We start from the raw sequence: 12,888 nt of genomic DNA on the forward strand, positions 1-12,888 counted from the left end.
GTAGGAAATATCTTCCCCAACTCGATCATGCCACTTGCTATGCACAGGGCAATCAGCTTCATATCTGAACCCAGATGAATCGCTTTCCAAGACATTATCATCGGAGAAAAACAATCAAACCAGGAAGCTTGTGTAAACAGAGCAACATTTGAAAGGGGAAAAAAAATACACAGAAAAGGATCAAATGAATGCCATGCCAAATGTGTCCGTTTATCAGCTCCCTAATCAGATAGAGTTACATTACATAACCTGCTTAAAACAAGTGTGACGGCTGTGACATCGGAGTCATTTCCCGTGTGTACAACTCCATCAACATCCATGACAGCACGAGCAGTGTTAAACATTAACAAACCAGGGGCAGGATCTGGACAGCCAGTGTGTGTGTGTGTGTGTGTGTGTGTGTGTGTGTGATGGCTATGAGATGACAATCTTGACCCCTTCGGGCCCGACCGTGATACAAACACAAACAGCAGTGAAAATGCAATGTTTGTGTGATGTTGCTCTGACTCAGGGCTAGATCTTCATCATGCTCTAATCCTGTTTGGGCTGGTTACTATTCCTCTGTGCTCTGTCAAAGGAGGAAGAGGAATTGATGTTATCGCGTCCATCTGCGGCGGATTTCCTGGGACGCCGAGGGGGTGCTCTGTTTTCTGAGGAGATCCCGCAAACACTGCCTGCCTGCCTGCCAGTCACCCCCCGTCACAGGCCAGAAATCAAACACCAAACACCAAACACCACACACACACACACACACAAGCTGGTTGACATTAACCGAGGAAGAGCTGTAATGCTGAAAAGAGGAATGAAACATAGAGGGAGGTATCTGTAAACCTACTGTACTGCAGATTACATTGTCGAGTCTCAAACTCTTTTATCATTGCACTGGCAAAGTATGAATCTCACAATAGATCCATACACAGACAGCGGGACTTGCAGCATCTACTATAGACACTGAGGGTAAAATGATGGGCATGTCAGCATAGGTGTGCATTATAACTGAAACTGGTGTCAAATATAATTGCCATTTATATGACAAATATTGATAGGGAAATATGAAACTCTGACTTTAACCAAGTATGTATTTTCAGCAAACAAACACCCTATGCATACCATCAATGTACAATTTAAAATCTGCACATTTTCTTGAATCTCCAATCCACATCTGCAGAGAACAGAGTTTACTGGTTTCATTTCACATCACGGCAAAGCCAAAGCTATACGGCCCGAATCCTGAAAGGCCGGATTAGCACAGGAGCTGAACAGAGCTTCAGCCCTAGGGCCTAAGCACTCAGAGGGTCACACTGGTTGGTGGGAGAGCGCTGAGCAAATACTTGGAGAGGACTTGCATGAAGCGTGATGGCTACACGGGGTTGACACGTGAGCAGTAGCTGATCTCAAGCTGAAGTCAAAATTGAAAATAAAAGAGGTTCTGAAACAGCCCGACGGTTTTCATTTGTGGTCTAATGAAAATATAATTCAATTTGCATTATGACGTCTTCTGTCTTACACGGCTACAGTTTTGGCAGCTGGCCGCCAGTGAATGTGATAGAGAAGTGAGCCTGGCTGTTTTATGAAGTGACAATGGTGCTCAGCAAAATAAACTTGATCTCTATTCAAACCTAATTAATACTATAAGCAAACCTGTCCACTGTAAAGATAAGAAGGGCTTATCTAACTTCAGTCATTTGGCAACTTCAATTCACATCCGCATAAAATATCTGAAGTTTACAGCATAATCCAGCACATTTTGGTAGCATTAGTCTAGACCCCTTCACCAGTGACTAAGCAGGTATTTAATATGACAGTGAACCGTTATTTATGTTTGCAAGTAAATCAGACAGAAAACTGTCACAGTACCTGAATAAGGTTTGTAAATGTAGTCACTTGCTTTGATTTATTTAAAAAAAAAAAATTTGGTTTTCCATCTGGCAGCCTTTCTGGCAGCTTTCAAAGCCAAGGTACATACTCATTTTATTGCTGACTCACAGTTTGCAGGGCCTATTTGTTGGTTCAACTGTACTAGACAGGACCCACAACACAACAGGGAGTACTACGGGACACCCAAGATAAATGTCATCTGTAACATTTCATTTCAGACAATTGTATTGTTATGGCGCTATATAAATAAAATTGAATTGAATTGAATTGAATTTCACATGGATGAAATGCTGGAGAGGTATACAACACCACCCAACCCTCAGTTGAGACCCAATAATGCTGATACTGCTAACTGGACCTAGTTATGTTGACTGTGTCTTGATACAGTCTGTCACAAAAAAATAAGTGAGAGTGAGCATGGTGATTGGGCCTATGAACTAATAGCTTCTTATCTAGGAAATGTATGGTTTGTGGCAGGACAGCTGGATAGAAGACTGTTAAATAGCTGCTCTAATGAGAGGAAAATAGCAGAGTCATAAACTTGGTCCCTGACACTAAATCAAAGCACTCCACCCCTCAGGCCTTCAAAAGATACGTCCCTCTACACACCCTCCCTCCAGTGTGTCGGGATATCAGTTTCATCTTATCTCAACCTCATCGTTTACCTACAGACAACTCTTCTAAATATTACGGTGAGATGCGTTTTGGTTTAAACTGCCGGACCATAGGCTGAAAGGTTGCATCACTCTTAAATTGAAGGGGTTAAAAAGGGCCAACTGAGCTTTTCTGTTCTTGGAGAACCATCTGAACAAAGTGGTCAATGTGTGCTAACATTCTTCAACAGTTTGATTTTAATAGCTGTTTTATGACAATAACCTGGTGCCACAGAACTATTTCTTCTCAATTTTGAGAGCTGAGGTCATATCTTAAGGTGAGTTAAAAAACAAAAAGCAATGGTTATATTGCATGTGCTCAGTCATGAAATACATTCAACATGAAATAACCTTCAAGTATGTTTAAACAAACATTTTAACTTCGATCAAAGCCCCACTTGCCTCTTGGCCTGAAACAAGTACATATATGTTATTTTAACAAATTTACAGCTATGAGGGGCCTGATTGGGAAAGAGGCTTAAGGGAAGAGGACATTTCCAGAAGGCCAATACAAAATAATTACTTTTCTAGGGATGCAGGCTCTACAAATGTCAGACATAGCTCCTCAGACCAGCTCGTCATGTGAAACAATAAGGGCCGACCTGAGGGTCCCTCACCATGACACGGGAGGGCAATTGTAATTGGATTGACCTGAGCCCCATTGAGCACCAAGCCAGAAAGTATAATGAATGTCATTGGTAGTCTGGAGATTAGGTGAAAAGATTGCATGCTGTTCCCTGGTACCCATGCGTAATCCCATTCATGAAGGAAAATCCTCTCCTTTCACCCTGACTTCAGCTTCCTTTTTGAATGGGAAACTTGCAGCAGTGCAAAACAAAATTACAAGGGCCGAGCCAAGGTTTAATAAAGTCCAGCTCTCAGGGCCTCTTTGTCCTAATGCCAATAGTTACCAATAGCATACAAGATACTACTTCATTTGTACAGGTAGACACATGCATTACACTTCCTCACGATATGTATCGCTCTGGTTTTATACTCTGAATATTGTGTAAAACAAGGTAAAAATATAGCACACCACTACATTAATATATTGTTTACACAACAATCCATATTTCCATATACACTACTTTGTCACAAACAATGACGACTATAACTGAGGCCATACAGCAGGCTACAAACCTTACTTCTCAGCTACACCTTGAGCCAATCAGAAATCTGGTACTGTCTGACTGATACGGTTGATATATTGAGTGAGCTATGGATTAGATTCACTCGTGATTAAAGATGCTTTAAAAAAATCAAGCAAATTTCAGGAAATACATGGATATGATCTCCTTGTAAGTGAATGCAGCAAACTATGTGCACCTCATAGCAATGTCCCTGACATGGGCTGCTGTTCTGACCCCATCTTGAAAAAAGACTGTAAGAGATGACACCAACAGCATAAATGTGAGACTGTTTCTACCTTTATGTTTTACACTTGCGAATCAAGGATGAGAGCCCAAATGCAGATGTGTCACTGCTAATACATATGGTCTTGGAGGCCACAACACACCCATACAAATTGGATAAGCACACGCACACACACACAACTATCCCTGCATATGCCAGGCCTTTTCTGTTCATCAGTTTGGAATAAGCCCATACACACAAAAATCAGCGTCCTATGGTATCATAATGGAAAACACCCCAATTCGTCATAAGATGTTCATATGGTGCACTAGTTATGACACTTACTAACAGCAAGTCAATGTCTTATCAGTTATTTGCCCCGAATCTCTTAAATCAGCCATACTCTGTGGTGCTATGTAAAGTGCTTGAGGGATCTTCATATGTTATACAGCATAAAGTAGAGTGCCCTCAATTGATTCTACAAATTCACTACTACATACTACACCACACATACTATACTCACATTTATACTGGAGTCCTGCTGCCATCTAGTGGTTACATACGTTATTTTTGTCAGTTGTGTACCCAGAAAACATTTCTTCAGAACTGGTGTTTTGGCTCCACCTGCGCAAGTTTCTTAGGAACTGCACCCCACTACACACAGCATCCCATCTCAACCCATTCCTGTTTATGTTCTATGAATCCACTGGGAAAAAACTCATAACCAAATTAAACTAAACATAGTAAAACATCTGATGCACTCTACTTACAATGATAATATGAAGATTATATATTAGATATCTTGTTGACTCCACAATCTTATCTTTTACGTCAACTAAAGATTATGCATTCAAAAATGCACACTTGCTAAGCATCTGAACTTCTGGTCAATGTGTTGTCAACGTTGATTTTAAGTTATTAAGTATTTAATCGGTTTCAAAATACAATCAACTCCAATTAAGATCATTCCATCTAAAATGGCCATGAATGCACAACAGCACAGCTAAAGCTGATGGGTATACATAATTATGTCCCAGACAGAGGAGGTTTCTGACCTCATTCCATTCATTTGCAACTACTAATTATCATCCCCCACCTCATTCCTTACAGGTGGTTACTTATTCTACACCTTTTCCAAGTCATACATATGCAAATAAAGAGCAGCTTGCGTGTTTTATTTTCAGACAGCTGAGTCCAAATATGAATATGAAGGTAGAAATGAAACAGATTCCTAGTATACTGGATTTCTTGGAGTCCCAAGGATTGTTCTGCTGACTTCTGCTGATAGCAATACACTCACACAAGATAAATATTAGATAACTCCCAATACGGAAAAACTAAAGAACTGTACAAGGAATTTGTAGAGCAATTGTTGCAGAAGTCATGCTTCCAACTGTAACTTCCTGCATATTTGAGAGCATGCCACCACACTTTGCCAAATCATTTCAATGAGTGTAATATTGCATGTGTTACAAATAAATCGTTAGTGAAGAACAGCTGATATTAGACACAAATTATTGTGTGACGCATTGATAGCAATGCACTCTACTGGCTGAGACTGAATGCAGAGTGTCTATGTCTGGATCTAAACAAATCTGCCAAGAATCTGTAGTTGGATCACATAAGCAGGGGCGTCCCTCTCTACCTTCAAGAAGCTTTTGAAGACCCAACTCTTCAGAGAGCACCTCCCCTCCTAACTGGCACCTGACTAGCGCTTAACTTGCACTTCAGCAGTTACATTCCTGCACTTCTTTTTCCTCTTTTCTAGGTTGTTGTTTTTCTAATTCTCATGTAAAGTAGTATTTATTGTTACACCATGCTTTTTTATTGCTCTTAGCTTGACTGTTCTCTCCCTTGTACGTCGCTTTGGACAAAAGCGTCTGCTAAATGACTAAATGTAAATGTAAATAATGTCAGACGTTTTTAACAGCCTGACCATATTCAGGGAACTTCAGGCTCTTTCTAGCATCGCTCTGCTTCAGAATGAAAGACCAACTCACACTACCACTTCATACAAGATTAGACTGATTAGATAATTTGACTGACTACAATAACATTCCTTTTCAGTACTTTTATTATCATGTTTCATGGTACACCATATCAAACTTGCACCAACATATCTCTTCACGGCACCAATTCTCTTCTCTTCTTTGAGACACTTATGCTATGCCAATGGCCTCTGACAGTATATACTAGGGCACCCTTCCTCACTAAGGCACTTCCCCACTGCAGGAACTCGAGGGCAGTTTTAGAGGAGACTGACACCTTTGGGCGCTTTTCCACTGCAGGAAACTCCCCTTGTAGGACCTCTTTCAGGGCCAGTTTCAGGGGCGATATAAGTACTTACTCCGGGGTAGGTACTTCTGTGCGGCCATGGAACTGCTGGGTGGGGCTTGAAGTGATGGTTGATGCCTATGGTTAAACGTAATGTGAGTGGAAGACAATAAGCATCGTTGTTAAAAGCAGGTGAATACAGCAAAATAAAATGACCAGGTGAATGGGTCTCTCTCCCTTTTTCACATATGAATCCCATTAAAAACAGCATGGGATAGAACACGATGAAGAAACGGGTGTGTGTATTCCCACCTAATTGTAGCCTATTTAAAGGGATGCTACAGAGCTCGAGCTTCTGCAAGAGGTGTGTAAACCATGCAAGGCCTCACGCCAATCAACTTAGCTTTTTATTTATCCTAGCTATCTCTTGATTAGGGAACCATCTTCACAGTTGGCAGCTGCTAGTGTGTGTTATATGAACTAATGTTAATATGAACACCTGTTTAAAGCTGCACAGGCACCCATTATAACTTTTCCCAATAACTAGCTATCATGTCATGGAGCTCTGGAATGGAACTGCCATTTAAACCATTTAAGGTTATTTAAAAGTTTCCTTTAGCTATCTGGCTAGTTATCTAACTAGCATCTAGGCAACCATAGCAACCAAGTAACACTGTGTGCCGTATAACCTGAAGCAAAGTTTAATTTCTCAAAATCATCTCAGAGTGATTACAACCACTTATGGATGATGTGAGATAGCTTCACACAGACTTTAAACAATCCTGAGAAAAATAATGGGACATCAGTGGAGGAAGGGAAGGGTGTGTGTGCGTGTGTTTCAAGCATATTTGCTTGAAATGCCCATCCAATACAACTTTTAAATGGCCAGTAGCACTCGCACCACAACTGACAGGATGATGTGACATTGAATAAACTATGGTTAATACACAGGTGCAGTCAATACACGGATTGTTTTATAAAATGACATAAAATACTGTAATGTGGTTTATATACGGTGTGGTTTATGGCCGGGAAAACATGGTATAGCTTACATAGTTAACTTGTTGGGGTTACAGTCACTGAATGAAATACAGGCTTTAATTAATCATAGTGGTGCTGGTATATTCATTCATCTATTATATACACAATAAAGTGCTTACTCTTTCAGTCACTTAGGAAGTGACTGTAGCTTTCGACCAGGAGAAGATGTCATCAGGTGGTGACCAACTTTCATTGGACGATTCGACCCCTAAACCACAACGCCCTCGAGATGGCGGGCCGGCAGTGATGGCCAGACACTGCCCGTCTTCTCCTGGTCCCCAGCTTCTCTCCTCCCTCCTATTCCAGAGCCAGCAAGAGGCTCTCTCGGCTTCCCCCAACCTACGGACAGCTGTCTTCCTCTCCCTTCCATTTATTCCCAGAGCTGTGAGTGTATTCCACACAGACTGTGCCGGGAAGCCCCTGCATCCGACCTCCACTGGGAATAGCCAGGCCTGCCATCCCTTGTCCCTGCATTGTTGGACAAGGTCCTGGTACTTGGTGGCTTTCCTCTCGTAGGCTTCACCGCATCCTTCTTCCCACGGGACAGTCAGTTTGATCAGGATGATCTTCTTGGCCTCTTCTAACCAAATGACCATGTCAGGCCTCAGGGAAGTTTGGACGACCTGGGGAAAGTGTAGTTTCCTTCCAAGGTCTACCCTCATCTCCCATGATGGTGCTGTCTGCAGTAGGCCCTTCTTGGTCTTCTTGGAGGATGATGGTTTCTCCCCCTCCCTGATGAACTGGATGGATGGTGTTGTTCTCGATTGAGGCTGGTGCTTTTTCCGTTTCTCCTGCTCCAAGATGTCGGCTAGTACTCTGAGGACCTTGTCGTGGCGCCACCGGTATCTCCCCTGGCTAAGAGCAGTCTTGCATCCTGCCAGTATATGCGCCATTGTTCCTCTCTCCCCACATAACCTGCACTGTGGGTCCTCCCTCATTCCCCACCTGTACAGGTTTGTTGGTGTTGGAAGGGTGTCGTACACTGAGCAGAGCAGGAACGAGATTCGGAAAGGCTCCAGTCTCCAGAGTTCAGGCCAGGTGATCTTACGCTTTGGTAGTTCCCACTTCGTCCAGGCTCCTTGTAAACCAAGCTCCACAGCCCTAGACCATCTCCCCTCCTCCTCTAGCTGCCGGACCTCGGCTTGGACCATGACTCTCCTCTGCCTTGGGTCGGCTTTGGTCCATTGTTGGAAATGGGTGGACCCTAGTCCCTGCCGCCCAGTGCATGGGTTCCCGATGATGTCCTTCAACTTCAGCAGGCTTTCTGCCTGTTCCACTTGTGTGGCTGCTGCCCATTTGCGCCCAGATCTTGTGGTGACGCCTGCGCCTCTAACCATCTCGTCGGTGGAATCTCTGAGCATCATCACAATCCTGCACTTTGCCACCTTGAACTCCTCAACCACCGATGATAGGGGTAGCTGTAGCTGTCCCGACCTGATGTAGAACCCTACTGACGTGAAGCTTGGGGGAATACCAAGCCACTTGCGGAGATGTTTGTTGACTTTCCTCTCAATCCCTTCAACCGCTGTCATAGGTATCTCGTAAATCGTCAGGAGCCACAGGAGCTTGGTCTTGGTAGCAGGCCATGCTGGAACAGCCAGGTCTTGAACTTGCCTGGTAGGCCTGAGCTCTCTATCTTTTTAAGCCACTCTTCTGCCTGCTTCTCGGTCCTTGAAACACTGCCTTTGTCCTTGAGAGATGAATCGTACCACTTGCTCAGGCATTTTATTGGGTTCTCCTCAATCGGTGGTATGACTTCCCCCTGGACTTGAAGCTGGAACCTGTTTGTAACCTTACCATTCCTGATCACCATGCTTCTTTACTTCTTTGGCTTGAACTTCATTCGAGCCCAAGTTGCCACGTCGTCGAGTGCCTTCAGGATCCACCTTGTTTGCACATGGGTTGCCATTGTGATGGTGAGGTCATCCATAAAGCCTCTCAGTGGAGGTTGGCGAATGCCAGACTCCATTATTGGCCCTCTGGATTCCTTCACTGCCGCTGTAATGAGAAGGGTCATTCCCATAATGAACAAGATGGGGGAGATGGTCAAGTAATTACATGAAGCCATTTAATCAAATTTGAGCAACTTTATAGCAAAATTCAACTATTGATTCGACCTAGGGGTAATCGTAACGTTATCTAGAAAAATCTCTGGTTTAAAAGTCTATGACCGCTGCGACACGTGAAATATCATTACTTTGTCATGCTCGGAATTGATGTTGCGATCGAAAGGCAAAATATTAGGCTGTCACTTGTAGGTCCATAGTTCTTGCACTGCAATGGAAATAGAAAGTCTGGAAGGGCCGATTAGGGGGCTGCTCCTGTAAACGTTTGCACCACCTGGGAAGTGCCCCGAGTTCCTGCAGTGGAAAAGCGGCAATTAAAAACCACTGCTTGTTTCCAATGTCAATAGTTTGAGGGTGCTTTCACTGATGAACAACTAACAGCCATCTATAATACATCTACTTACTCTCTCAATGAAACAGTCAGTGTGTTTACATGATGGTATAATTCGAATCTTTGCTTAGTCGGACTATGCTATCTTTTGGGGCAAGCGCTATTATCCCAATATACATGGCAGTGAATAAATCGAATCATTGGCCGAAAGCATGTCATATCCGATACGATAGGTGGCGCTGTTTTCATTACAACTAGTGGTGATACAGCCATTTCCGCTTGACCTCTTCACCACTACCAATAACAACAACAGTTGATTGAGCATGAATCGCCTCTGTTCATCTGTCCAGAAATGCGTGTTGCCTCTTGGGTTGTCTGTTTGTTTCTGCTGGGCCGATGTGTTTATAAGTTACATTATTCAAAGGTGAAAGATAAAAGGCGAGAGAAAAACGCACGCACATTCACACACGCGCGCAAATAATGGGTTACAGCCTAAACGCATTGCCCTTCTGCCAGTTGCATCAAATTGTTTTAGTACTTCTTCGCTGTCGATTTCCAAATCTGTGTGAATATTCATGAGAGCAAGTCCAGTCAGTCTTTTGTCAGTCATCGTACTTCGTAGATGGGCCATTCTACCGAATTGGTGCAAAGTAAGGTTGGAAATATTTTGAAAATTTGTATGTTTTATTCCCAAAACTTTGTCCGTATATATATTGTACCATATCTAAAGTACACATATCTAGTAAATGAACCGTCAATTTTTATATTGTATTTTCAGAATGTGTTGGAATGTTTTTCCTCTCCCAAAAATTGTCACTACCGAAACATAGCAATAAACTATAGTAAAAACGTATTATTATTAACCTGTTCAGATTGTGTTTCCTTCCCTTTTCTGAAGAGTATTTTTACAAATATTTCTTGAAGGTTTTCACAATGAAATCAATAAAAATGAATTTTTTTACCAAATTTCAAAGTTCAATTTATACAATTCATCAAAATCTAAGTGCAATATTTCTTTGTAAAATGCAAAATACTGATCATATTGATTCCAGAGTTGATGATTGATGAAATTGAACATACATTAAACCAATCAGTATCATAACATTTTAGTTGATAACTCAATATACTATATTTTTTACAAAACATCCAGTGTTTCGGTAGTGACTGCACTGTTTCGGTAGTGACAGCACTGTTTCGGTAGTGACCACAGTATTTTGTTTGCAAGGTTGTATCATATTTCCTCAACCTTATTGCTTAATCTTAACTCATACCATGCTTTAGGTTGGGAATATTAAAAACACAAATGTTTTGTGCTTTTGCTGTCTTTTCACATGATTTTCTGACCTTCTTTTGCTCCCTGTTGGATAAATCACTGATACATTTCAACTTTCCTTCTTCTTTTCGTTTCTTATTTCTTTCTCTTTCCTTCCTTAAATATTCTTGGTGTTTGACTGGGTCATCCCTCACTCTTTGTCGGTATTCTCTCAGCATCTCTGCTCCACTTTTTCCTTTTGGCATTTTGGTGTCTTATGATTCTTTCTCTCCTGAACAATTTCAGATAGAAATCAGCATTATCTACATCTTTACCATTTAGTCCACATAACACATTTATTTCAAAATGATGGGATTGAACTACTTAACATTCCATTTTGTCACTACCGAAACGATCATGTCACTACCGAAACTTCACCATACGTTTTGGTAGGGACTGTTTCGGTAGTGACTGTTTCGGTAGTGACAATTCTAGCTAAATTTGAGCATAAATAAATAATTCTAGCAAGCACATGGCTAGCAAACAAATATTTGAAGAGGTGTACACACAAACAAACATAATACTTTGCATAAAACCCCAAAAAGTTTACTTAATTGAAGAAAAAAAGGTGTTCGGTAGTGACAATTCTTAAGGTTACACACTGATTTTCAGACTTTGGAACACATTTATATCAAAAGTATGGGATCTAGCTACTTACCATTCAGCCATTAGAGACAGGGATGCAGTGTCACTGCCTGGTTATAAATGCAGGGGTGTGGCTAAAAACCAGGCTCAGCCAATGGACTAAAACTCCTGTGTTTCGGTAGTGACATGAAAACTATGGACATGATTTTTTGAGTATAGTTTATTTTTGTTTAAATTAAACCCACAATAAATCTAAATCTTCCAAGTTCTGTTTAAACTTAATCGTAAAGATCTTTGAAATTACATAATTGAAAAAAATCAAAAAAATCTATAAAGTGTTATTTACAGACATTGAAATTTAGATGCCACGGTTAGGGACAGCTACTTCCCAATAGAAAGTACCCTATAAATGATGATTTTGTATATATTTAGCTTATCCCTATCTCAATTAATGTCTTGGGTTTAAATAGACCATAACATGTTCTTAGTAAATATCTATGTCTGAATACTTAATTGTTTTGTAAATAGTTTTTATTGTTGTGGGACCACACTTTGCACCAATTCGGTAGAATTGCCCAGATATGTCTTAAGACGCCTCATTGTACTGAATGACCGCTCAGCAGACACTGTGGAAACGGGCATTGTCAACAAGACCTTCAGGACGCAATGAATGTTTGGGTAGAAATTTGCCGAACTTTCCAGGGCTTGATAAAGTTCACTGCGTTTTGGCTGTAACTCATTTAGCTGTTTCCAGCTCTGTATCTGTATCACCACCCGTCACGTTTTTGACGTTTTTTCAGCGCCAGATAACCGAACAAAACTCAACTCACGCTTGCCTCACGGGCACAATACCAAATTTCATCATATTTGATAAAATGAAGGACAAATTAGTTGTGAATAGTATCACCGAGTTTGACAGGTATTGGTCAGGTAATAGCCGAGTGACAGCTGATTTGCTTTCTGATTTGACAGTACTTATTCGTGTTTTTTTTCAGCGCCAGATAACTGAACAAAACTAAACTCACGCTTGCCTCGCGGGCACAATACCAAATTTCATCATATTTGATCAAATGAAGGACAAATTAGTTGTGAATAGTATCACCGAGTTTGACAGGTATTGGTCAGGGGAGACGGCCCAGTGTTCCGAAAGCCCGATATTCCGAAATCTCAATATTCCGAAAAATAGTCCCCCTGGCAAAATTTTGAAATATTTTAAGTGGCACAAAACACACACAGCATTTCGTTTGCACAGCAGAGCGGAGATGCTCACCGGGCTATCACGCATATAACTTTTCCTAGGCAATATTTGTTAACTTATCCTACTCTGTTTTTGAATATGGGGTAGGCTACCACTCATGCGAAGGAAATCACCGGCAGATTGTCGCAGGACATTAC

General features: G+C 41.5%; 1 protein-coding gene across 1 annotated transcript; it reads right to left on the reverse strand.

Annotated features, from left to right (window-relative positions):
• Window positions 1-6,017: 6,017 nt before the first annotated feature.
• LOC116220712 lies at window positions 6,018-9,444 on the reverse strand. The gene is made up of 2 exons (XM_031568691.2): window positions 7,319-9,444; window positions 6,018-6,296 (listed from the first exon to the last, which is right to left on the reverse strand). The coding sequence occupies exon 1, from the start codon at window positions 8,729-8,731 to the stop codon at window positions 7,331-7,333; it is 1,401 nt and encodes a 466-aa protein (XP_031424551.1). The 5' UTR covers window positions 8,732-9,444; the 3' UTR covers window positions 6,018-6,296; window positions 7,319-7,330.
• Window positions 9,445-12,888: the final 3,444 nt, after the last annotated feature.

Source organism: Clupea harengus, chromosome 6 (genome assembly GCF_900700415.2).
Source record: "Clupea harengus chromosome 6, Ch_v2.0.2, whole genome shotgun sequence".
NCBI lineage: Eukaryota > Metazoa > Chordata > Actinopteri > Clupeiformes > Clupeidae > Clupea > Clupea harengus.

Coding starts and splice junctions, on each gene's coding strand:
- LOC116220712 (XM_031568691.2), bottom strand. CDS start 8,731: ATGACAGCGGTTGAAGGGATTGAGAGGAAAGTCAACAAACATCTCCGC.